Below are 27986 nucleotides of genomic sequence, written 5' to 3'. Positions count from 1 at the left end.
TGGAGACTAAGTGAAGTTGAATCTGAAGTGCTTCCCATTTTTCTAATATTCTTAACATCAAAACAATAGAACATTATTTTATAGCATAATGTTTTACATCTTAGTATGATATTACCTCTGCTCATGATCCCTTTTCCCTGAAAATATTTTTATTTTGTAGAGTATTAGGGCATTTCTCCTATTGTGGCTTTGGATTTTGGCACAATATGTTTCCTTCCCTGATAAAGTACGTTTTTTAAATTCTGAAATATTAACAAGTTAGTGTAGCAGGACTAAACTGTGTTATTTTGGGTGTTGTGAACACTCTATGGATGAAATCAGGAAAGATTAATAATCAGAGTCTCGAGAAATAATAAAATGAAAGAAAAGGTTATTTCAAATCTATACTGAATTCTTCAACAGAAAATTGAGACAGAAATTTCAGAGAGAAATATCGCATTTAAAATCTGCCAGATACTCCCTGTATACGTCTGTACTTCTGTTTATATAAAAGGAGAATACCATTAAAAAGGCCTGCTGATGTCTATAATTGGTCAAATCCTCATTCACTGTAAAGGACCAGACATCTCTTGATTTCATCCAACCATTTCGCTCATTATTTTCACTACCAGTCCTCCACAAATTACATTTATCAACAACATAAAAGGGGTTTTGTCCTTTTTTTTCTAGTTATCTATTGCTCTACAACCATGCTGAGGCAACCTGAAGATATAAATAGTGTGTCTTTTGTGTCTTAAAGATGTCTATTTTCATTGAAACAGACGGGGAAAAAAGTCCTGTTCAATTTTTACCTCCAATTGTCATCCACCAGGCAGCGCCATTTCACTGAGCTATAACTGCTTTAAAATTCTTCTCTAGAGTGACATTTAAGATCAGTCAGAGAAGCACCCACCATCCTGTCCTTCCTGAGAAATCAGCAGACTAATTAAGCTGTTTTATGAGACCAGATAAAGCAGTTATACATGGATTCTGAATCTTCGTGGGCCAGATCCTCTTTTGATTTTTGGTGGGAAGCTTTGGTGGGAAGCTCCATCAGTTTTAATGACAGTACAGAAATTTATTCTGCATGAAAATTTTTTAATATTGGGGTAAGCCTTTCAGAGGCCTTTCCATACAAAGAATTTTTCTTCAGAATTGAGGATTTTTTTCACAGCAGTAAAAAGAAAATTAAGATTTTGAAGATTTTGAAGAAATTTAAATAAATTGGGTTTTTTCAAGTACAAAACTATCAGTAGTATTTTCTACTCTTTTGGGGGTCAGGCCTTTATTAGTCAATTTTCTGTAACTGTCTTAATACAGAAATAATTACTAATGCACAACAGAGTAACAACATGAGTTAGTGTATGATTGTTGAAAAAAAACTCATTTCACTACTGTGAATCTGTGGAGCCATGCATTTCTAGTCTTGATCTTTAATACAAATCTCCAGTTACTTTACCTATTTCCCTCAATAAAAGAAGGCTGAAATTCTGACCAAAATCTTAATTAACCTATACTACCTCCATGACAGAAGTTTTGTTCCTTGGGGAACTTTGACCCAATGAAATATTTGGGACATATCCTGCATTCACTGTTACTTTGGCTCACAAAAAGCTTAATGAGAACTAGTCTTGAGCATTAAGGTGAGAATGAAATCCTGCTTATTTCAACATCCTCAATGGAGAAAAGAACAGTATGTTTGAATATAATACAGCATTTTATTACATGATTTTACAAATTTTATTGTAAATCATCAATCAAATGCAATAGCCAATTTTTTCCATTCCAAGCCATCATAATTAGGAGTTTTCATTGTGTTATGACAGTTACTCTTTTCCCCTTTGTGTTTTAAAGAATTAACTTAAATATAAATTATGTACGTTTACTCATTTCCAGAAAAATTGCTTAAAGTGTTTTTATCTTCTTTATACTTCAGACAAAGATAACCTGTTCTTTGTTATCACATAAATGGGAATGAAACTCACAAATATAAGAGAATTTGCTTTCTCAGTCCCTGCTCACAATGGAAATGGCCAGCTCAATCTCTATGAAGATTTATGATAACTGGGTAGTAGACACAAACCTCCCATTCACCCCCAAATTTCATTATATACTTTCTACAGTTTGGATTATATATTTTATATTTCTGTGCCATCATCTTCACTCACCGATGACATTATTTATGATTATTTCCATGTTTTGGGAGTATATTTTATGGTCTTGGGGTTTAAGGTAAATTTTTTTTCCATGTAAAGACCATCTTAATAATCTTTTTTGGTTGGCATAACATTCCTACATAGTCCATACTATACATTTCTTGTTGAGATACAAATAAATTTACAGTAGACAGAGGTGCAAGATTCATCATCTTTAGGGCAGCATTTCAAAATGTTATGTCCAGGAACTCACCACATTCAGGACATAAAATTTAGCTTTAAAGCAGCTAAGAGCCAAATCCTGCAAATGTTATCACAATGTGCTGTAATGGCTTCTGTCAGAAATCCCAGCAACTCTCTTGTCACAAATTTAGTGGCAAGACTCATCAGGATAGGGCACTAAGCTGAAGCTAAGTACCGGTACTGACACAAAGTACTGCACATATGTTGCTCAAATCACGCAACAAAACCAAACCAACTAAAATTGACATAAACTTAATGCTTTCTTTTTTTTTCTTTTTTTTTTTTTTTTCATTTTGTGCATTGGATTCAAACAGCAAACTGAGTGCATATTAACTTCTATCACAATGTGGTCAAGAGGTCTGTGTCTTTTACCATTTACACACAATTGTTCATGACAACATGTTATCAGCTCAGTGGAAACCAGGGGTGTAGCATGGTAAGCAGTGGTGGTAGTGCACCTATTTTTTTATATTATATAACTTGAAAATATGTCTCTTCTAAGATTCCTTTTTCATGATAAAAATAGTTTTCACCAAACGTTGGTGGTGCGCACGCACTACCACTCATGCTTGGCATCACACCCCTGATGGAAACACATGTTCTTATTTTGTTGATAAAAAGTATTACAAAAATTTCCATACAAAAACTATTTTCATAGAAATCTTGCATTTCCACAAATAAACCTGAACGTTTTTTTTTTTGGAAAAAAAAACTGCTCAAGAATATTGTTCATTTAGTACTGTGACTGTATTGAAAAATGCAGTCCTCCTATAAGTTCTTGACATTCAATTCTTTTAGGTGACCCATCCCTCTTCCAACATTAGAGAGAATTGCTCAGGCTCCATTGAGTTCAATTAGTAGCAGGAACAAGTGTTTCAAAACCCATTCAGGCTAAAATGCAAGCCCTCTATGTGTGAAATACACTGCTTCCCACCCCCCTCCCTCTTATCACAATTGTAGAAAAGAAAATCAATTGCTTATATCTAAAGTTTGTAAGATACATTCCTTTGTAGTAAGGAAAGTTTCATTCATCTAAAAATTGGGTCAAAATTCTGGAAATATTTTTTGTTGGCTTTTTAGATCAAAGTTCCAACCCAGCTAAATTTTTTTTTTGTAATTATTATTTATTTACTTAGTTCAGTGTCACAAACAGTCAAAAAAAACCAAAAAAAGGTGAGCATCCTTATATTTATTCTTCTATTCATGGGATTCATGTTTCTTCACTTTTAACATTTCTTGGATCCAGGAAGATCATGTCACCTTGTCCAGATGGTAGTTTCAGTCTACCAGCAGTTACCAACTTTTCGGTGCTGGGAAGTTCAGAAGAACATATGGTTTCTTGTTCCACTACAGTTCTGAGACATTACTTTTACTAGACTCCTTCTGTGGTTTGTGTCATCTTGGGCATTTATTCTCCCTTTTCTGGCAACCGTTGAACTTCAAAAGGAACCTGCAACTTCTCACTGAGACTGCATTTGAAACCAGCCACAAAACTCACATGGAACATTCATTCATTCAGAATGATGGAAACCCATGACAAACAGTGTAACCCTGCATAACTTGGTTGATCCATGATGCTTGTGATTCGAGTCTGGCCATTGCAACTGCTGAGATCACAGAGTCTCTAGTTCATAGACACAGCGGCATGAGGTAACTCATTTTATTTTGCACTTGTTGCATATTTCCACAGGAAACATTCTCGCAAGGTTGTTTGGAAAAAAGACGACAGTTTGTGCTTGGGGTATTTGGCTTCCCAGCTCTATGCCATGGTTTCTTTGCCTGGCAACCTTCTGTCGTTAAATGTGTGCATGTTGATAACTTCTTCTGTTTTCACAATAACGGGGGCCTGTGGCTTGTGTTTCAATCGACGCTGACACTTCAGAGACATCCTTAGCTCCTCTACCATGGCACTACAGAAGGACCTCTACAGAGGGAAACAGAGGAACAAGAAAAAGAAATAGCTGTAAGAAATTACTAACTGCAATGTCTAGAAGCAGATTCACTATACCGGCACACACTTGTCATTCTTTGCTTTGTTCCAGTCTGAAGCTCAAAACAAATTTCTGTCCTTGTTATATGCATCATTATATATGCATATTATTATTTAATAATAACTAAAATTACTTATCGAACAGTGTAAAAATCACCTTGCCTGTGCAATTGTTTTTCTGGTAGGTATTAGGTCTAGTTGCATATGTCACATAAAACTACTTCGAGCAGATTTTCTGTCAACATGTTAGCTTTATAGTACAGTATCCAAATGTTACATATCTGTTGGGCATTCAGCACAATCTCCTTAGCTTACTTTATAATCAAAATAATAATTGCATTTCCATGGAAATAAAGTGAGAGTTCTTCTAAAACATAAGGTTTTAGTATAGGGAGTTTACCTGAATTCATCTTTAAATATTGTTAAAATCCAGATCTATGACTGAAAACTGATATTTACTCCATAATCTATAATATAGATAGATTTCTGTATATAAACACTTATACCACTACTGATTATCATTTATAGATTATGTGTTTGCAAAAAGAAACAAAACAGCAATTCAGTTTCATTGATCTTCATGAAAAGTGTATTATTAAAAAAAGTTTATTAACATATTTATATCAAATCCTCAAAGCCCTTTTTCCAGTTTGCAGTGCAAGCAATTTGAAAAGTAAAATAAAATCTCCCTATTCCCTCAGTCTGACTGAATTCTCCACTGCTAATGGTGTGCTGAGCAATTAACCTTCTCTCAGTGTGAGAAGGGGAGTATCCAATGACATATGGTAGTAAGAAAAAAAGGCCTCACTTTTGAGCTCTGCATCATAATTTAACTTAAACATTTTCCAGGTAATGGAGAAATACACTAACTAAATAACCCATCCCAGAAGCTGAGATGTTAAGCCAAGCCTCTAGCAACTGCTCTCAGCCAAATGAAATTTGAGATATGGTCTAACCCTTTTCATTTTTCTCACTTAATAACTAATCCCCAGGCCAGGGACATGATCAGGGAAAAAAAGGCAAACGAACAAATGAAAAACAAACAAACAACCTATTGAACAATAAGTAAAAAAGTCAAAGCACCTAGAATTACTCTAACTACCTCATGACCATTTTTTGATTTTGTTTGATTAGTGGTAGTCAACATATAATTGTCTCATTTAGCTTTCAAATAAATATCCTGCTTTATTTATTTATGTTAAATCTTCATTATTATACAAACCTGTAGCTTGGAGATTAGATCCAGAAAATATTTAAACATCACACCCAACCTAGTTCACTGAGAACCCATCTTGAAGCTGCATTCATATAAATCTGCATTCAGCTTCCAACCTCCAGGGCTGAAAGCAGTAAGACGCTCAGCTCTCCCCATTAAAATTTGCAGCTTTGTCATTTGGCAATAGTAGAAATTCTGTGAAGAACACTGGTGCTTGGCTTGGTTGTGGACCCTGTTAGAATTCACATTCCAGTTCTCCATGCATGGTTATCAATCCAATAGATATGCTCTGAAAGGACCTAAGCCAAGTTCCTTAAAAGGTGTGGCAACTGCTAAAGAAGAATATGTGGCAGATATCCTTTTCTTTGGTGCAGACAGCAATCATCTGGAGAATTATGGCTGAACATGAGTCACATTTAAGAATGTCAATATAATAGCATCTTCTGCCTGAGAGACTTAAGCTTGTGTCTCAGTAAACAGCTATAACCTACAGGCATTAGACCTGTAGGTTACTTGCAGTTTCTGCCTGCTCATCCTGTTCCACTTGGCACGGTAGCAGTTAACCAAGGCATAGGGAGAGAAAGGGAGACAGGGAAAACATGAGCTATTCTGTTGATTAGGGATGAGAGCACACAGCAGCAGAGGAAGGGCTTCAGCAGTGGTTCCTATTTCTCTGAAAACTGCAATGGTTTTACATTAAATTCCATTTTGAGCATGTGCAAATATGAGTTGTCTTAATTAGGAATTAGAGCTGAGCATGAATCCAACAAAGCCTGAACAAATGCCCTCTTCCCTAATCCTTTGCATGAATAAGGAAATGGGCAGGTAGGAATTGAAGGAAACTATAATCTTACTCTGGGTGTGACACACTTCCTTTGAAGCACTTCTTTCTCCTGCTGTTTGAAACAAAGGAATAATGCCTGCTCAACTCACAGCAGAAATTATTTTACCACCTACAACTAAGAAAAGCTTAAGTTGTGAATCCAAAGGAGAAGAAGGCATATTTCTGTGGTTCACAGTCAAGTACATTTCCTTCAGAGCCAAAAGTTTGGCATTTCTGGCTGAAGTGAGCTCTGCAATGTGCACTGGGTTGACATACAAGACAGCTTTCTTTGTGTGAATGAGGTGGCTAAAATTCCTGATTGAATGGTCTGAATTTAATATGTGAGATCTTAATGCATAAGGTATCTTAGCTGACCATGGTGCAGAAAGTAGAAAACTGTACCTTCTTATCCTGCTATGCTTTAAAAGAAAATATTCAATTCTCTTAGATTTTCCCTTTTATCTAATAAAGTGCTGTTGCTTAACATCAAAACTGCCATTATGATTCTGAAATTGAAATCAACCCTGAAATATTTTAAAAGGGCAAGATTTAATTTAGTATTCCCTAATGGCTTACAGGCTAAATTGCTAAGGCTTGAAGATCTTGGCATTTTCACTGTGTGAGGAACCTAGCATATAACTCAGGAATTTCATAGGGAATACATTAAGAAGTAAATGGTGCAACTCAGCACTACACCACTTGTAGCCATGATATGGCTCTCACCTCTGGAATTAAAGACCTAGCTAAAGCATTCTGAGGAACAAAATCCTTCTAAATTTTAAAATTATGCATTAGCTTTTAAAACTTTCAAGATTGTGTTCTTTGTATTTTTTTTTTGCCAAGGCGTCTAAGAAGATTGCCAAATTAGAACAGATCCTTTTCAAGGGGAATCAATCCACCAAAACCTTTGCAAAATCTGAAAAGGGTATAAATTTTTAGGCAACACCAGTAGGAAATAGATTACAACCAACATCCAAGAGGTGAAAAGATACATGGCAAAATTCTGAAATACCCTGAAAATAATATCTCAAGAAACTTGAAAACATATTTTATCTGAGAATTTTACCTGGATGTTAAAACTTATTAAAAGGGAAATGTTTTAATGACTGACAGTCTTAATAAAGCAGGGGCCATAACTTTGAGAATTATTTTATATATTCTTCCATTCTATGTTTTCAACTTATTTTTTATAAATTTTTTATTTTATCTTGTATGTGCACACGGGAATAAAAATATTGTTTCTGATTAAGAGTATTGCTACATATCTTCTGTTTGTTTGTTTGCTTGTTTCAAATTTCACTCACTGAAATAGGATATATTTTAAAAATATCATTTCAAGGCTATGTAAGAGTTCATGATCCAGATCTTTTTTCTTCTTTGGGTTCTATCTGAGAAATATAAGGAAGAGTTTTCACACATATCAAAAAAGTAATATTCAATAAATTTTAGAAAGGATTTATGGTTTACTTTTTTACATTGAAATTAATTTTTTTTTGGTCTAATTTCAATTCCAATCTCTGTAGTCTCCATTTTTTATACTGTTAAACTTTGTGTTCTTTCAGTGTGAGGATACAGTTTTTTGAATAATAAGACATGAAAACAAGAAGCATCTCAAGAGTATTTTTTTTGTGACAGATAGAAGACATTTTCATATATGATTTTACAAAAGAAAAACCAGTGTCTTGATCCTTGCTGTTCAACTGCTAAGGGAAAACAACATAATGTTTACAGAACTGAAAGGCTACATTTCAAAACTGTTGTCCATCATGGAATTGAGCACTTTAGTATATTTCACAAGACTCTCCATTTAATTCAAAGAAAATAACCTCGTGCTCCCAACTTACCTTCCACACTGCAGGCATGTTACAAGAACATCAGTTTTTATCGATTTTTCACTAACCCTTACAAAATCTTAAGTTGTTTTCTTAAATGCTGCCAGAAAGTAAATGCAGCCTCCAAGTCATCTTAGATATAATCAAATGCTAGAAGAACAACTCTCTAAACCATAGTGCACATAAGTGCATCTGTTTTGTTGCAGCATATCATGATAAAACATTACAAAAGAAGTGTACAGAAGATCATTTTAATCAGAACTGTAGTTCTTACCCTTCGAACACACAACAATTCTGAAAAAAGTTCATATCCTTAAAATGAATAAAGAAGTAACTGACACCTCTGACATTCTTTGCCATAGCTGACATCTCACAAGTCATGGAGAATCAAGATGAGAATTTTGCAAAATGTTACCACTGCTTACAAGCTGATTAGACAGCTTATGCATGGCTTTACTGCATGAGAAAAAATAAATGTGGTTTTGCACGTGTATTAATATATAAGGTAGATAACACACTGCTTTCATTATTTTGCTTTATGGGAATTTAGAAAGGTATTTACAAATCATAATAGCATTTGTTAGACGCATAATTATGAGACTATTACCATAGATTTTTCTTTTAATAGCCTAAAAAGAGCAATGGGAAGAGAGAACAGCATGCCTACACCACTCTAAACTTTCTGATTTAAGTGATTATCATTCAGTGTGTTTTAAATTTTAAAAAGTCTCCAATTACCAGTTTATATTTTTCCCTTCTTTTTGGCACATAATATAAAGATGACTGTCAGCATTCAATGGAAGCATCTAAGATTTACTGAGAAGTTCATTACTTCCAGTCTTGTCTGTCAGACATTATTTGAAGATTTGTTTAATTATCTTAAAGCAGTAACAGCATTAATCCTGTATTGTCTTGTTATGGGTTGTTGTTCTAGCATCCAGGAGGACACAGCCATCAAACTGCTTTTTGTCTTGAAGTCAGCTGAGAATGAATGCACAGTCTTACCCTGACTCTCCTTCCTAATCACTTTCTGATTCCTATGCCACTCCTTCAGGGATTTTAAATATGTGTGTGGAAAATCTGTCAAACCCTCTAGGCAGAAAAATAAATTCTATCAAAATGTTGGCTTAGGATCACAAAGAGATGAACAATTAAAGAGAAAATAACCACAGAAAAAGTGAAATAATATATCACAGTAGTTGGAGTACAAGCATTTCAAAGTTGAAGTGTACTTGTAATGATCAGATTTTTAGGTTGTTTAGTTATATACCTATTCTTAAGCATGACTGTAGATCAAAGGTTGCACATGGGCATACTACACATATATATTTATGCTCAATACAGTAACATTAAAAATATTTTGCCACCAATTTTTCTGATGCAGTACAGTTTAAATCCATAGCAATTATAATGCACAAGTACACCCAGACTAAATTCACAGCAATTACCTGAACATATCACCAGTATATTCTCAGTTTTAGATTAAGCAATTATTTGGAGTTTTGGTGGGAATGGAACAAGCAACCATTTTAGGAAGTTATTTTCAGACCAAAACGTATTATAGACCAAAATACATGTCCCTCGTATGAAACAGAAATTTCACTGCCAACTCAAATAAAGACAATAATATCAAGCAAAGTGAAAATTTTAATTCCACAGATAAAGCTTTGTTTTCACCACAGTATCTACAAAACGACCACCAGTAGAGTAGTTCCAGTCAGCTTGATGAAGCATGAGGTGCTTTACCCTGTAAGAGAATGCTGGTTGCTTCAAGGACTTTAGTAGCTATTTGACAGAGAGGATCAAAAAAGTCTGATGGGACTGACCCTTCCTATAACAAAACAACACTGAAACAATTTTCTGCAGGCTGAAAATTTCTTTCTCACTGGGTTTTAGAGTTATGAGATGAACTCAGATGACATACAGGACCTCACTGCCGACCACTTCTCGTGCTTATTGTAAGTGTCTCCCTGTGGGACAATAAAATTCCAGCTTGCCTTAAATAAATTATCAACTGGTGTCAAAAAAAAAACCCATATAAAGCAAACAAACAAAAAGAAAACACCCACAAAAGAACAATTCTGCCACTCTCAAATTCTAAAATTTATTTCCTAGCAGAACAAAGTGCTCTCTGGTGGGTGACAGAGACTTCCAGGAAAGAAACACTTGAGTTCATTTAAAGTCTTCTGAAACTATTTTCCTTGTTTCCAGCCTGGCAGCTACCCTTCTTCCTGTGGTTGATGGGGAGCTTCTATTAGTGCAGAAAGCTTTTTTCAAAGTGTTTTTGTTTGGCTCTGCCAGCAGCCTTTCTGGCCGTCACACTGACCATGATGTTTTTCTGACTCACCTGTGGACCTAGGCTGGGGCAGAAGGGATTGCACTTGTGTGGTTCCACTCTTTCCTCTCAGAGGAATCCCAGAGGATGTCATAGGGCAATTGCTCATCAGCCCCGAGGGCTCTCTCTCATGCAGGATTCCACAAGGTTTCATCCTGTCATCTCTCCTTTCAACATGTATATGAGGCCACTGAGGAGATAATGAAATAATTTGGGCAGTGGTGTCATCGACACGCAGATGAAACACAGTCTTACTCTATTGTCAGACCAGGACTGTGCAGTCATTTTGAGCTTCCAGTGCCTGGCTGAAATAGGGGGCTGGTGGCAATTTAATCCCAGGGAGACAGGGGTTGTGCTGGACAGGCAAAGACAAGCACTCAGAAGGTATCTTCTATCCTCACTTTTCAGTTCAGCCTCTTCAGGAAAAGGCTGACTGTCTCACATTTTTTAGGTTTAGGTCTGTATTTTCAAACAGAGTGGCAATAAGTGCTATTTGTCATTGGTGTTTCAGTCAGAGGCAATCATTTCCACTGATGTAAACCTTGTGACACCAGCCCAGATCTTCTTCCAGAACATGATACTGCTGTCTCCTGTCCCTGGACAATGGCTACACAAGACTGGCAGGTGCTTAACAAGGAGTGAGATCAATTAATAGTACTTCAGCCATGTAGCTGTCACTGAGGAAATAAATAACAGAATATATGGCATTGCCTAACTGGTTTAGAACAATAACCATTGCAATGTCAATGGGTGTGTATTTTGCAATCACACCTGTGCAGATATTTTTTTGCCTTTCAGCAGAGACGGTCCTGGTTGCACTGAGTCAATCCACAGAGATCTGAAATTCTCAGTCACAGGCTGTGAAGGGTCATTCACCTGTTGAATCATCTTTGATCCTACATCCAAATTCATTCTTTTTGTCAAAGGCATGTCAGGTTTGTTGATCACCAAGCATGGTGAAAGGAAATGATGATGATATGTACGTAATTAATGCTGTGTAGTACGAATCTGTCTGGATTAAAATGTTTTGTATAACATGATTTGAAAATAAATAGTTAATTTTGCAGAGATATTTTAGAAAATGAATACAACCTTTCTTACCTGAATTCTAAACAGTTTTTTTTTTCCAAAGTTTGCTCAGATTAAGTCCTCTGTACTTTATTCACTGTAAAAATTTACACTAGTTTTCTAGTTCAGTGTGACAGTATGAACCCAATGAGTAATCTGGCATGGCCTCAAATCATATTGAACAGAGAGAGACTGTTAATATTAACTTAATGCCAAGGTTTTCTACAGTTTTGGAAACTGTTACAGCCATATTGCAGTACATAATATCAAACTTGTAGCTCCCATTTCTCTGCAATTATATGTCAAGGATATTTTCTCAATCTAAAAGGTGGTAGGAAACGCTTGATGTTATTTTGCTGACCTATACAAAAGTCAAAGTAAATAAATCAGCTGAACTAAACTGTATTTGCTACTACATTTAATTATAGCATAGCTCATCAATTAAAAATCAGAATTTTAATGTTTTATATTAAAATATTATACACTACAGTAATATTTAGAGGAAGACAGTGAAAAATTATTAGAAAGGCACAAATGCTTTAAGATCTACTAGAATGAAAAAACATTTTTATCAGAGGAGAAAATAATCATATAATGTGTTTCTACTGGTAAGTGAAAGTGAACCATATTTGCTATAAAGAAAACAACATTTAGATGTTTCCAAATTTTTTTTGTCCATCTTCAAATTCTTGTCAAATTTTAAATATTCCATAACTCATATAACCTTTGACTGAATGAATATGAAACTATCGTGAACTTCCTGAGCTTGTGTACTTAAGTATTTATGAACTTTACATACACTCCTGTATTTTCAGTTGTTTTTTTGAAAGACACAAATAAGGACATTAAAAATACCTCAGAAAAAAAGATCCATTACCAAACAGTTACTGGTTGAGCTGCAATCAAAAATCGAAATAGAATTCTTGGTTTTAGTATTTTATTGTTTGCAAATTACTTTAAAATGCCACAGTTGGTAACTTGTTTTTTTCCATTTTTTTTCTTCTTCTTTTTTTCTTCTGGTAAGATATTTGGAGATGTAGATTGGATTTTGGTTTTGGGGAGGTTTTTTTTGATTAGTTGGGTTTTGTAATAATTCCTCCCCTTAGAAAACATTCTCTAATATATACTTACATGGTTGTCAAGAGTATTAAAATTAATACCTGAAATTCACATAATCTCTGCACCTACACACACACACAAATCAACCATACAAGTTAGTACATACTCACACAGTGCTCAGGGGACTACAGGATGATAGAAGTTCCTAATTTTCCAACGGCATATCTGCAGAATGCAGTGTGCTTATGTTGGAAAAACACTTTCTTCCATGACCCGTCCCAGCTGCTGCTTTTTGCAGCCAAAAGTACAATTTCTGAGGTTACTCCATTAAAAAATGTGACACAAAAATACAGAATTACATCACTGACTGTAGTTCATGTAAAAGATACTTGGGATATAAATCCCAAAGCTTTTACTTCAATTTACCAAGAATGTCCACATCCTTTTGTTTCTTGTAGCCTGAGGAACAAGCTTTTCAACTTTAAAATCGTTTGAACATATCTCCCCCTGGAAAAAATCACTAGGCTGAGATTTACTTTGGTATTGTTCCAAAACTATTATAAATTACTCTCCCAAATTCAAAGGCTTTTGATATTAAACTATCAGGAATATTTTTGAACTCCAGCAGAACTGACATAACTGCATTTTTTTGAGAAAGTAAAGTACTTTAGTCACAACTAATTTAGTAAAATTTGGAAAAATAACGCAAACCACCACACCATAAAATATTATGGTAAAATAAGAAGGATCCTAAAAGCTTTTCAGTTTCTCATATAAAACAATTGAAATTTGATTTTGCACTGTTGGTGAGATAACAATTTAAACAAAGATTAAAATACTGACTTTCTACGCATCCTGCTGACAAAGAAGCATCAAAATATTTCAGGAATTATTAAATTATTTCTGTAAGTCCTTAACACATAGGAAAAGCTATATATTTGCCCTTGGCTGACATGAATTCTTAAAAGTAGGATTGTAAGACATAATGAATGAAACTTATCCTAGTACAAATAGATCATAAAGGGACTTTGGAAGATAAACTCTTGTGAGCATTTACACTGACTCCATGCAAACAAAATGAGAAAAGTTAAATCATATTTGAGAGAAGCAAAATCAGGATGATGTGTAACTTCCTATGGCCACAGTGCAGCAGCTGTTTCAACCTATCAACTCTTGGCCCCTCCTTGCCTCTTGAGAAGGGTGTGGGACCACTACATCAATAAAACCAGGTTTGCAGATAACTTCTCCAGTCAATGTCACCCTCTCCAAAGAAACCCTCACAAGAACAGGCACAAGGACAACAATTTACAATAAGCAATGGTCCATATATCCATGGCACTGCCTTCGTCAACACTGTGAATTTCATTCTAATGTTTTCAGCAGTGCACATGTAGTTTCTATCACACAGCTGACTCTTATAGGAGTATCTAATCACTGTGTAAGGGTGCTATGAAAATGGAAATAATCTCAGAGCATACTTAGAAAAAACCCTGAACACACAAAATCAAAGGAAAGGTCAATAAATTCTCAAACTGAGAATCATCAATGTATTGTGCTAAATATTCATGGTTTTCAAGGTCAATGTTTTCCCTGGCATTTCCGATAATAATATGAGCTATACAAAACTAAATGTGTGAAATGGACATAATCCCAAAATGCATTGATGCACATCAATTAAAAAAAAAAAAGAGTAAAGACATCATAATTGTTTTAAATGGCTTCTGTTTCTAACCTTGCTTACTCACTGCCCTCTGAGTGCCTGTTAAAATAAGGGAGCAGGTCATTCAGCAGCAAAAGCAATTATAAAATGCAAATGACTGAGCATTTATTGTCAAGATTGGCTATATAAAAAAGGTCTGATAATAACATGTTCCCAAGTAGATGACATAATTAGATGTTTGTATCATAAACAATGGGAAATAATACAAGCCTTTAGCATTTTCAGAAAGGCTGCAATTAAACAATAGGTAAGCATTGCAACACAAATTTTATTAAAAAGTGACAATTAAATTTCCCTCTCGGAAATTAAAAGGCACCATCTTGTGGTTGCTCTGCAAGAATGCAGTCAGGTCAACCTCTGACCTACCATCTCCTCCTCCCCTTTCCCACTGGAAAGCACTAACTGGAATATCAACATTCATGGAAAAGAATATGTGCTCTGCCATTCCCAGCATTTCTCTGAAGGAAACAGTGAGACTATGTATTAGGCAACACTAAAAGAGGTATCCAGTCCAAAACACACACTAGGTTATGGCATTATTAAAACATGTGTGTGAGGTAGAAAATTCAGAATTAGTAGCAATCACAGCAAAACCACATTTAATTTCTAATAAGATCAAATTGCACCATAACCTAAAGACACTGCAGCTCATCAAAGCTGCATGAATTTTTTAGCCAGTTAGGGTCAGAAAATCTTGTTCCTTCTATCCTTACATTATAAAAACATGTTTTGGACATTTTGCAGAAAGTGTTTTAAATTATTGTATTCAATTCATTTCAAGCAAGAGTCATCCAGATAAATTTGTGCCATCTCCAAAGACATAGTTAATCTCATATACAGGTCACAGCTCAGCATTCAGAATTTCTTGTTCCATGGAATCTGTAGTTGTAAGTAAAACAGTTCTGTATGTAACATGTGTATATTCCTAGCTACTGATCTCTGCTTTGGGCCCAGTTCTGCCAAGAGATCAGTCATTGTGTCTTCTGAAATAAATTATCCACACTGATCTTTCTCGACTCAGTTGTGCAGCTGAGCAGTGAATTATTTAACATGGAAAGTTCAATAGCTTTCGTCTTCCCTGTAAATGTATGTAAAATATAACTATTAATGTACTTATTGTTCTTATTGCTTTTATAATAAATAATAAATAAATAAATAACTATTTCAGAGAGGTTAATTTAATTGATGTTTATGTTATTTTTGACTGTGTAACTCCAGATATACTTTGTTGGTTGTATACTTACTGTTTCAGTACATGTTGAGACTGAATCTAGTGCTTTTTACTATAAGAAGTGTATGACCTCATCTCTTAACAAATAGTTAAGGTGTGTGTCTCGATTTACATTATATGAAGTACTGAACAATTCAAAATTAATAAAATTTACATCTGCTATTTTTACACAAGCATACCTAGTTCCATCTTGCTGAAGGCTCAATGAGTTTTGAATGGCTAGAAATGACAGCAAAATTTAATCCATATATAGCTGTTTTCACATTCATAATGACTGGATTTTCTAGAAAATAGTTAGTAATTTAGGATACTTATTTCTCAAGCAAGCGAGCTTTAGAAAGTGCCAGTGACTGGCAGTCTAACTGTGATGACATCCAGTCTTATCTTTGCTTTTGATAGGTGTCAATAAGAGAGGAATTTCCCTCTGTCTGGAAAGTGTTATGGTGGCATAAAATCATCTGTTTCACAGAAAATCTCAGGAGTGTCATACATTTCTTTCTGACTTTTAAACACATCAGGGGCATGGATGTTTTGAGCCATCTTTTCTTACAAGATGCAACATTTTTTATTTTAGTGAATAACACCATTTTATCTGCTGTTTTTCTGAGCTTGATTCCTTTCAAGATTTCAGTCCTCCAAACAGGTTCACACCATACAATGTCTTGTTTATGTGCAAGCTCCAAGAGCAGGATGACATAAAAAATTCTAAAACTCCATATCTATATTATACAATTTCAATCTCTGTTGCCTCCCTGCTGGAAGTACAAATGAGTATTCGGTACACATTAAAAAGCAAACACTCATGCCTACTTATATCTCAGGATACTCCATATACTCAGCAGATGAAGTTATCTGACTCATTTTGTTTCTTTGGTTCTTAATATGACCTTTGATCTTCCCAAATACTGACAAACACTATGCCAGAACAATACTCTGATTCCTAAGGGATGAAACCACAAATGTTACCAAACTGTTACAGGTGCCTCCTCTATCCCACAGGATGTCCAAGGCAGCACTATTTGCATTGTTTGCTCATCTCAGCAGGACTTGTAGAGACTGACAGGATTTCTCATCTCGCCCTAGGCTGCTGTTGTTCTCCCTCTCCTAGGCAAAGGGGATCTGCTATACCTGGAGAGGTTGAAAGAAGGTGTTTTCTGAAAGTCTTTGGGTGCTGCAAGAAGAGTGAGGGTGAAAGTTTTTGGGTGAGGGGATGCTGGGGTAAGCCATGTGTAGGGATGCAAGCATCATCTTCCTCTTAAGTTCATTCCATAAATAAAACTGCAGTGCAATTTCAATGGTCTGCTGATATCAGGGTATCTGGGAGCAGCAGGGAGGAGATGGAAGTGATTGGAGTCAAGGAGGAAAGAAAGGAGAGAAGCCTGACTCAGCTCAACTCAGCTGATTCAGATTTATTCCTAACTTTTAAAAGTATCTAAATACTTGATTATTAAACATTTCTGGTACAAATGCTTTTGAAAGGTCACATTCCTCCAGTCATTGTTATCTCTATCCAACACTAATGAGCAAACAAGAGAGAAAAAAAAAAAAACACAAAAGAAAAATTAAAAAAAAAAAAAATCAAAGAAACATAAACTAACTCTTTCCCCTCCCCTCAACTCACAAATATTAAAGAACTTAAAGGAAAAAAGTCCTTAATTAGAAAGTTTCTGTTTGCTTCCCCTCATGCTCAACTTCCAACATGCTGCTACTGTCACATATGTATTTACACCCTGTAAAATAATGAACTCACGTAACAAAATTATTATCAAAGCAGTCCTATTTTTCTAATTGAGTGTATGCTAAAAGTCCAGAAAAGCTAAACCAAATTTTACTGATATTCATATAAGATCCAAATCCATTTTAGGAATGGATAAAAATTATTGATATTTACATGGGTTTCTTAAGTAACCAGTATTATTTTTCCTTACAAATTCATTTCAGAAACATAACATTCCAATAGTATGTTAACAGAAGGAATTAGCCTGCAGTATTGAAAAGAAGAGGACTGAAAGGGTCCTTCAACAATAAATGAATGTACCCATGTTCAAACAGTGTTTAGGACCTTGAAACCTCACACTGCCTTAGTGTGCATTAGAAAAAAATTCTTAACAATATATTTATAACAGGAAACTTGAGTACCAAAAAGTTGCCTCAAAAGAAGCAAAAACAAATAGTAAATTTTCTGAGTAATGACTCAAGTTACAAAAGCTCACTAGCATCATCTGGAAAAATACCAATATAAATATATATTTTGGATTTACTACTGATGGTATTAAATTACATTTCTAAACATAAATTTAAAAATTGTCATAGGTCACAATCTCCTCAAAAGTAAAAATCAAAAAGACCTAGCAAAATCCAACAGTTTTTCTCAATGTTTAAAATTCAGATTTTGCCATAGCAATAAAATAAACTATTTTATTTTAGGTTTAGACATGGGCACATACATATAGAAAGATTTATTTATTTATTATGCAAAAAATTATAATTTCAGCTACAAATTTTTCAATATATTATTAGTCTTAGCACATTTACAGGATTCTGGTTGTATAAATTGCAAGTACACAACAAGTTAACAATAGGATTTTCAATATTGGGTCAGTTTGAAATTACAGGACAACATATCAGTAGTAAACCCACCAAAAAAAAGAATTGTGTTGATGTATTCTTTTCCAGATGTTACCAGGACAACTTTGCAAGTATAAATTCCTATAAAGAACATTTCTATAGAGATAATTTTAGACCTTGACTTTGAGCTACAGAGAGTTTGTCTTTTGAAAATCAGAATTATCTGTAGGAGATTAATTTGTTTCCCATTACAGTTTCAGATTTCTTCTTCATCCATAAAATTAACTGCAGTGAACTTCCAGGAGTAAAAAGCTGTCTTTTTTCAGGCTTGAATAAGAGGAGAAATAGTCACTTGTCCTGAAATCTGGCTACAATTAAACACATTGAAGAAAAATTAAAAGCTGTAAATGTAAAACTTTGGAGATTTTGCTGTCATCCTTTGTTATACAAATACTTAACTATAAGAATAAAAAATAACTATGCATCACCTACATTTCACTAAACATCACAAAATGTTCAAAGTATTATTTAAATAGACCATAATATAAAATAAACAGGTAATGACAATATTTACCTTTTCCAACTGGGCATTTTTTTTTGATTTATACAAAAACTCCCCAACTGCCACAAAGACAGAAAGCACCAATCCTGCGGCCAGCACGATGAAGATTCCTCCAATATTCTGGACTCCCAAAGCACTGGCCTCTTTACTTTCCTCTTCTGGGCAACCATTGCCTCTCCACCATTTCTCTTTCATCATGTGGAGCTTGCCTTCTTCCTGCAGCTGAAGAATCGCTATGGTGATCTTGTCTCTATACGGAGAACCTGAAGAGAACACAGGGAAGAAATATCGCATGGAATATATTAAATGAAATGTTTGTTATTCCAAATAAGAATAAATAATAACTCAAGAAAACTATATCTTTAACAGCCATAATATTAGTAAAAAAACCATTTGCTTCTCGAGACAATCACACTGGTCACATAAATACAAACCTGCTTGCTCACACAAATATATATCCAGAAAACTTGATCCAGCTGGTGCTTCCAGTAAGCCATGCCACTTGATGCAACAATTCCTATCACATTTACTCCCATGTTCTCAAACTTCTTCATGCCCAAATATTATACTCAGTCAAAGAGTATTCTTTCAATTTTTTCAATTTTTTCCCAATAAGTTTTTAAATGGGCTTCATTAGATTTAGTTTAATATATGTAAATCTACAGGATGTTGCTTCATAGCTCGTTATCATAAAGCTAATAGAAGTTCTGATATTTACCGAATACTTCATCCTGTCATTTTATTAAATGAGGGAGAAACAATTTATGCGTCAGGTCCAACCCACAACAGTCTTGATTTGATAGATTTTCATGCACTTAAAACACCTTTCAGCATGCACTTACTTATTAACAGTACCAGGTAGCAAGAATTCAGAAGGATAATATTCAGTGTTTGGATATCAGGGATGTATAGTCTCATATTTTGATGTATTTCTTTCTCATAATTAATTGTTTTAAAATTACATTATAATTTTGTAGCTTTTGAACATTTAAAAATTTAAGGGGTAGTTCAAAGGCTGGTGTCACATCTTTGTATGTAATCTGTTCTCTTTTTCTTTACATTGTGCATAAGGGCTTCTCAATGAGTATTTTAAAATGTAAAATGATAATTGAATAATGGAGATGAAGAAGGCTTTTATTTTCTGCATGTTAGAGAGTAAATCGTGTCTGTTAGAAGTGCTTTCTCTGTTAAGACTTGTGCAATGTTTAAGTAGAGAACAAAGCCATCATTTTTCTTGTCCTTTGAAAACAGGAACAAAAGACTCTTCATTAAAGTGGTTAAGAAATCTCAGGAAAGGAAGAAAAAGAGTAGATGAAAAGGCATGGTATCCCCTCTTTCTGCTCATATCAATGCAATTCTATAATGCATCCCTCCTCTTTTTCTCTCTATCATAATAATGCTACTTACTGGTTATAGACTTTAGGGTTTCTTTCAGCTGAGTAATAAAATGCATATTCATTAACTTTTTACCTTTGAAAAAAAATCCTCTGTATCTGCTAGAGAGATGCTGCCTGTTTAACTATTTAATGCACTGTGATCAGCTGTGAGGAACTGAAGAAATGCATGGATAAGATGTTTATAGTCTTAAAACTGTTGGAAAATATGTATACTTTTTTAACTTATTCTATATTTCTTCAAATTCTTTTTACATATGTAGAACTTATTTTGAGAAGAAAGCTTATAATAAAGAGCTGCTGTGCCAGTATAGAACATAGAAAGAACTAATTACAAAATGCAAAAGCACCTTTTCCTTTATTCAAGAATAAAAGGTGTGAAGAGCCAACCTCAAAGTATTTAAATTGCAAGGACTTGTGCATTTACCATCTATACTTAGAAAAGGACGATGTTTTGTGCTGGGAGGTAAACTGTGTTTGCACTGGACTATATGGGAAGCATAAAGAAAGGAAAACAAACTCTCTTCTACTCCCTTGTGCATTCAGGGGCCTGAGTCACATCATTTCAGACCATCCTGATTATGCTGGAGGTCTCAAACCCTACTCTTGGCATGTTGCTTCAGTCGGATGGAAGAAGGAAGTGATTAGTCCACAAGAGCCTGGGGAAGTGTAAGTGCATTCTGTAATCTTTTGGGGATATTTTCAACATTACACTGCATATAAATATTTAACAACAACAACTTAAATAACATTCGATTCAGAGAAATAGTCTTGGACTCAGTTTAAGCTGTCTTCTGATCTGACAGGCTGCTTTCTAATTAAACTGATTTGCATTTTGTTTCCACACTCTCTGTTGGTCTAAATATAGTGAGTACCATCTATTCTTCATGTATTATTTATATTTTCTGGGGATCAGATTTTTACACTTACAATTCTAGTCTATTTGAACAAGTTAAAAAATTAACTTGTTCAAATAGACTAGAAATTCACAGACAGAAACAATAAAGCATGGGCTAATACAGTCTACAATTAGTTAAGTTTATGAAGGTTGCATTGGAAACACACAGATAACAGTGATTCAGTACAATAGTAATTGTAATATTATTTGTGGCTTGCAAAGTTTTGCACAAATAATTCTGGAATGGATTACAGGGCCTTTCTACTGCAATGTTAATATTTGTTTATCTTATTATCCTGTCTAAGAAGTGATCCTGTCACAAGTCAGGATCGATGTGGGATGACAGGCATCATATATTGCTGCTGTTAAATCAAGCATTTAAAAATGTATACCCATGAAAAAGCTGGCATTGAATGCTGTAGTTCTATTCTAATTCTGAAGGACTTAGAATGTTCTAAATTCATAGGTTTTCGTTTTGTAGCAAATATTGAGTACACCTAATGATCTGATACTTTGAGAAAAGGAATTTTTAATTCTTTTTATACTGACTCAAGTAGCCCTTAAGAGAACAAAGGAAGCATATGAGCAATATTATTTCCTCTGACCAGATTTTCTCCTAGCTTTTTTTCTCTTACGAACAGGACTGTAAGTCCCAGCAATGGAAAATCCACCCAAAAGCACCTGAAGTGGCTAAAAGTCCCACAGACTGATCTGTGAATGACATTGGTATCATAAAAAAGAAAGAAGCAATAAATAGAGAATGTGCTCAAGGCACCCAGATTACACTCTGGATGTAACAGCTGCTTTTTCCTGCAGAAATGAAAAATGTTAGCAAGTAAATGCAAAAGATTTCTGACATTTTACGGTAATTTTCTCTATCACTTTCATCACATGACTGAAAGATGTCTCAAGTCCTACCATGAGGTGTTGCAAGAAGCACACGTCCTGTTTTTTACATTTTTAAATCTAAAGTGTTTAATATAATTTTATTTAAATCCTCATTAAAGAGAATTTAGTGTTCAAAACAAAAACAAAAAAGCCATAAAAGCAAAATAGAAACTCTAATACTCACAGTCAATATATATGAATGAATTTTCAAAATACCTACAGTATTGAATATGAATAAGAATGAAGCAATAAAGCATAAGGAAAAAAAAAGAAAGAAAAATAAAAGAAAGAGAAGGAAATAGGAACATGAGGAAATAGAAACTTCACATCTCAACCTTTAATACAAAGAAAAAGCAGCTGAAAAAAACCCCAGTCTTACAAGCCTGTGCATGGCGGGAAGACAGGGAGGGAAAAAAGAGTGATTTTTAAAATGCTCTTCCAAAATCAGGGGAAAAAGTCAGTGCATAATCTTCCACTGAGTGAAGAGAAAGGCAGAAGACCAGTATGGAAATATTTGACTTTTTCTCTCCTCTCTTTTGTTGGTTTCTACCTCTTTTGTTTCCCTATCAACTCATTATTTATTACCATGAAAAACTGGGGCTGGAGGATCTACAGAATATAATCTATAAATTATCTACTGATCCTTCTCTGGCTCCTGTTTGCAGGAATGAGAATTTCTGCCAGAATAATTTTAAGCCCTTCTGTTATAGATTATAGGGGTGTTTCTTCCTTCCTACACAAGTTCAACAACCTCAATAGGGGAAGCAATAATTTCTAATTGCAGTTACCTACTTACAAAAGTTTAAACTAAAAATGAAAATTTGCATAAAACACCTTTTTCTAAAGCATCTCTACAAAACTAACAGTCTCCCAGAGTTACTGCAGAAGTTATACATAGACATGTTTTCTGCCCTGAAGTCTCAATATGTAAAGATTTATGCACATAATGATATGTTTAAACATAAATTATGAACACATAAGATTTTTATATTGAGGCTGCACTGCTTGTAGTTTAGTATTTTGAAATTCTGCTGATCTAACTGGTTTTGAAAAAGCTTCCTACTAGATTTTAACTTAGTAAAATCTCCTGCCTGGTTACTCTTAGTCTGTTTTACTCATTCTATCACATGAAAGCTGTTGGAGCATATTGGGACTTGTAGAACTGATTTTGTCTTTAAGTAAATCAAAAGGAAGAGCAGCATTCTGCTAACTCCTTCAGTAAGAAAATTTTGAGCCAGGAAAGTTTTTGTTCCATTGAGCCAGGGGCACTTTACCAAAAGGAATGACTATGAATTGCCTATGCTTTTAAATATGCCCACGGGACATTTCTACATGTTATTTTTGATTTTCTAGATAGGAAGAATACATTCTGAATACAAAGTGATAGCATCTTTTATTTCTGTTTTTTCTTTTGTTATTAGTAGTCCCAAGACAGTTCTATTTATCTTGCAACATTATTTCTATTCTGTGTACTTGGCCTAATCAAAAGACAAAGGTTGTTAGGAATACACCATCATATTCAGAATGTAGGTACAAAATTAATATAATTTAGAACTTCTTTCAGTAGAATGGGAGAGTTATGTCTTATTTGTTTTGAGTTTGTTTTTCAGCATGAACCCATTCCTATTGTGATTATGCCACCTTGATCTATCTGTCCTAAAGATAGTCTGTGTGTAAATCACAATCTCACTCCAGTTAAGCATGACTGAAATTTCCATAAGAATGCTGATTAACACCATTTATAGTACTGGGAATGGGTGAATCGTTTAAGTTTTAGCTTAGCAACATCTCTCTTATCTAATCACTTAGCCCTACCAAGAACCACAAGCTAAATCCTGTGCCACCAAACTGCTTGTGTGCTTAGTCATATCATACTTGAAAGTTTTGGGGTTTGTTTTGCTCTGTTATCTCCGATCATCTGTTACTGTGGTAAAAGTTTTCTTTTACTTTTACAAGACAAAATTCAGCTCAGTCCTTTGGAACAGACAATCCTTCCTGGGAGACAGCTGGCCACACACTATGTGGAGTTCAGTTTCTCACAAGGGTCATGCATACTGCAGTCATAGGCAGGACAGAAACAACATGGAAAGTTTACACCTAACTGTGGAGTAGATGTTCAGATTATGAAGAACCATAGAAAAACTATTTCCTACAGCCTCATCTATCACAGGGACTGAAAAGCCTTTCAGGAATCTAGAGTATAGTCAGCACTCAGTAATAAGGACTGACAGTCACAGTTATTACATGCTGTAGGAAAGTATTGGTGGTGGCTACAGGACAAGCCTTTATTTTATCACCACAGAAATGTTTTTGTTTTGAAATTTACAACCACCTCAGCTCCCTAATCTTCTTCACCTTCTCTAAGCAGGATGGGGAGGAAGCAACAGAAAGAAGGGTCAATGTATCTTGGTTCATTCTTCCTATCGGTGGGTTCTAAAAACTCCAAGAAATACATGAACAAAGAAAATTAATTCTATCAGTTCCCAGTCCCTGGTTCCGTTTTCAAAATCAACTTTTTGATGAAAAAAACATCAGTGTTTGTAGATTCTTATTTTTAACCCAGATACCTTCTATTACATTAGGATTATAATATTTTAATACTAGGCATGGAGTAAACAGAAAATATTCACTAAGTTGCAGATATTATAATGAAAAATCCTCAGTAGATGTTTACTGTCTTACTAGATTTTAGCAGTCTAGATTACCCCATATCTAAATTAAAACTGCAAACATTCAAGACAAAATTCAAACCAAACCAGCTCATTATACCATTACATATATATATACATATATATATATGCATCTGTACATGTATATATACACACACACACGCACACACATATATATATATATATGTATTCATCTTTGAGGTACATGTATGACTTGGAAAAGACAAGTTTCTGGTAAATCAGGGAATACTTAAAATTAGTGTTTTATGCTAAATGTAATCAAAACACTTTCTTGGGTGGTGTATTCTCTAATTGTTTTCACTTCTTCCCACTCATAACCAACTCCCAGCTGAGGCTAATTTCTGGTAATTTCTTTATAGAACCATTGTTTTAAAGTTCACGTAGATATATAAAGCTGAAATGTAACCAAGATGAGTGATGTAGCTGAGATTTATTACATATTAATTGCCCAAACATAAATATGCAAAATATATCAAAGTTAGATGAATATTTGAGAGTTGGAAGTACAGTAGCCATTAAGTAATTCTCATGTTCATAAGTACTTATTGTTTTAGGACAGGGAAAAGAACATACTTAAAAATATCAATTTGCAACTAGATTAAAACTTACCTATCCTTCACAGTGAATATATTATAAAACAAAACAAAAAAGGATTATGGTTGCCTATAATGAGTAATTCAAATAAGGCACAATAACAGGTTGAATACTAAATACACAGTTTCTTTTTTGTAATATCAAGATAACCTGAACAAAATGAAGATGTTTATGGATTGTTTTTACTGTTTTAAATGCTCAGATCATTGTTAAATTATTTTATTAGCCTCCCAGCTATATCTCTTTTTTCTGACACAGGTTAAGTTTTTTCCAACCATTCCTCAAACTATCATTATAAACTGCTCTAAAGCACATCTTTTAGATTAAATAAATGAGTGATAGTAACATTTTTCATAGACTCTTTATGCCTTTTAACATCACAGAAAATTTGAAAAGATCATTATCATAATACACTATTATCTCTTTACCCCTGCTGGATTGCACAGCTGCAGAATGGGAAGACATCTTTGTTGAAATCTCTAGTGAGAAAATCAATGATATTTTTTGCCACAGATAATAGTATTTGATATTTGTACAGTGCTCTCTTTTTTCAATTTACCTTTCAAATCTATGACACTCACATATAAATGGTTTGCAAATACAGCCTCCTTTGAAAGAAATATTTGTCTAGCACTACCCAACAATAAACAGATGAATTAACAAAGCCTAAAGAAATTCTACAAGTGTTTCAGGTATATGTAAAGATTTTGGTCAGGCAGATAAGATTATGCTGAAGGACAAGTGTAAGGTCATAACAAATCTGTCCCAGCTGAAAACTCATTTCACACTCTTGCAGAACACCCCAATCCTTTAGTGAGCTATAAGTGAAATTCTGTAAACAATTAATATCTTGCTATTAATTGTATCATCATGGATATGAACTGAGGTGTGAAGTGGCCTTGGGTTCATCTAACTACAAACCATGGAAATACCATGTGCTGGGATGCTGTCCACCAGTTTTTTCTAATTAAGGACAATGTATCAGGCCAAAGAAATTTTAAATTTGTAGATGAGTCTTTGTCAATCCAATCCGTAGATTCATGGAATCATAGAATCATTAATTTTGGAAAAGTCCTCCAAGATCATCAAGTCCAATTTTTTACCAACCACCACCTTGTCAACTAAACCATGGCATAAAGTGCAACATCCTGTTGTCCTGTGAACACTTTGAGGGATGGTGATTCCACAACTTCCCTGGACACCTCATTCCAGTACTTGCCACCACTTCCAGCAGAGAAATTCTTCCTCATGTCCAACCTGAACCTCTCTCGGAGCAGCTTGAGGCCATTTCCCCTTGTCCTGTTGCTAGTTGCCTGGGAGAAAAGGCCGACCTTCTTGAAGGTCTCCCCTAAGCCTCATTTTCTACACGCTAAACAACCCCAACCCCAGCTCCCTCAGCTGCTTCTCATATGACTTAGTCCTAGGCCATTTACACAACATATGGGAATACCACACATTATGTCCTAGGCACAATAACATCAACATGAAGTTTTAATAATGTGTTTGCTTTGGTTGTATGTGTTTGGTAAGTTCCTACTAGAAGCCTCTTCTCGAGTGCAGAGCTGGCTCACAAACACTACAGGATGTTAAATGTTTTGGCAATTCCTTGTTGATATAAAGCTGAGTCTCAGCATGCCTCCCAGACAGTGCTTCAATATGCTCATAATCCTGAGGCAACTATAAAAAACAGTTCTTTCATCAAATATGTTAGTTACACATTCTTACATTTCCGAAATAATAAATTAACTGCTCAGGCATTTGAAATTCTCGAATTAGTTTCAATACATGGCTTGACCTGCATAAAAATAAATAATTTGCTCCTTTTTTTTTTTTTCATTATGTTCAGCTAATGAAGACAAATGTATTAATTTGTTTTAGTTATAGGAGAACTGAAGCTCAGCACTTTTATGCATGTATAAGTGATGAATATTACAGTTCATATTGTATGAAGGATTACAGACTAAGTGCAGGCAAGCATAAGAAAAAGGTATTCTGTCTTGGTACATGGTTTCCTATTTATTTTTACAGAGACAGATTTTTTTATGTGCCTCATCTCTAAGGACCAGTAAAAATTTCTCATGTTAGGTAATGTATATGGTCTGATGGTAACAAGTAGCTTCAAAAGATCTGGGGTGTCTTAACCATAAAAAGAAATTATTGCCTAGAATTATTATTACTATTCTTATTATTAATAGTAGTATTATTACTGCTATTTTAGATCTTGTAAACTGTAGGCAATGGGAAGATGTTTACATGTCCTCTATTTATATTCAAAGCGAATTTTTTTTAACTAAGGGTATATGTGTACATATACATAAGAAAATATGCACAGTTTTTAAGTAGAGTTCTGGACTGTGAAATGGAAACTTTTCTCCAGGACCAGTTCTTTACAACACCTAACAAAGGTGGCTCAGATGTCCTGTGTCCCCCACAGTATCAGCGGGAAATACCTACAGATTCTGAAATCACAACAAAGATTAAATTGACAGCCAATGTTGAATGGGTTTCATACTTGACAGAGGAAATCTGGGAATACATTTGCAAAAATGAAAATTTTAAACTTCCAAATTGTTCACTATTTTCAGATATGTAGAATTTTGTTTCAGTTACATCAACCAAGAGTATTGTTCACAATTGTTCACAACAGGGACTGAATTGATATACAATTTATTTGTTATGCCTTTCAGATTTGAAACTTCTTTTTGAAAGGTTTCTGTATCATTCATATCTGTGGCTATGC

General features: G+C 34.5%; 1 protein-coding gene across 4 annotated transcripts in view; it reads right to left on the bottom strand.

Annotated features, from left to right (window-relative positions):
* Positions 1 to 3550: 3550 nt before the first annotated feature.
* GRIK2 (glutamate ionotropic receptor kainate type subunit 2) overlaps positions 3551 to 27986 on the bottom strand; it is a 352900-nt gene continuing 328464 nt past the window's right edge. For 2 of the 4 annotated variants that reach the window (XM_054280404.1, XM_054280405.1), the window contains 3 exons: positions 18795 to 19045; positions 10587 to 10764; positions 4200 to 4302 (listed from right to left, as the gene is read on the bottom strand). In XM_054280404.1, coding sequence (XP_054136379.1) covers positions 4289 to 4302; positions 10587 to 10764; positions 18795 to 19045 — 443 coding nt within the window. In that variant the 3' untranslated portion in view covers positions 4200 to 4288. Of the gene's footprint in view, positions 4303 to 10586; positions 10765 to 17944; positions 18589 to 18794; positions 19046 to 27986 lie in introns of those variants that run through there. The other 2 variants (XM_054280406.1, XM_054280407.1) reach the window with 2 other exon arrangements.

The sequence above is a fragment of the Melozone crissalis genome, unplaced genomic scaffold, assembly GCF_028551555.1.
Source record: "Melozone crissalis strain CALT ecotype California unplaced genomic scaffold, PUWL_Pcris_2 ptg000027l_1, whole genome shotgun sequence".
Classification (NCBI taxonomy): Eukaryota; Metazoa; Chordata; class Aves; order Passeriformes; family Passerellidae; genus Melozone; species Melozone crissalis.
This window is presented reverse-complemented; position numbering and strand designations above follow the sequence as displayed.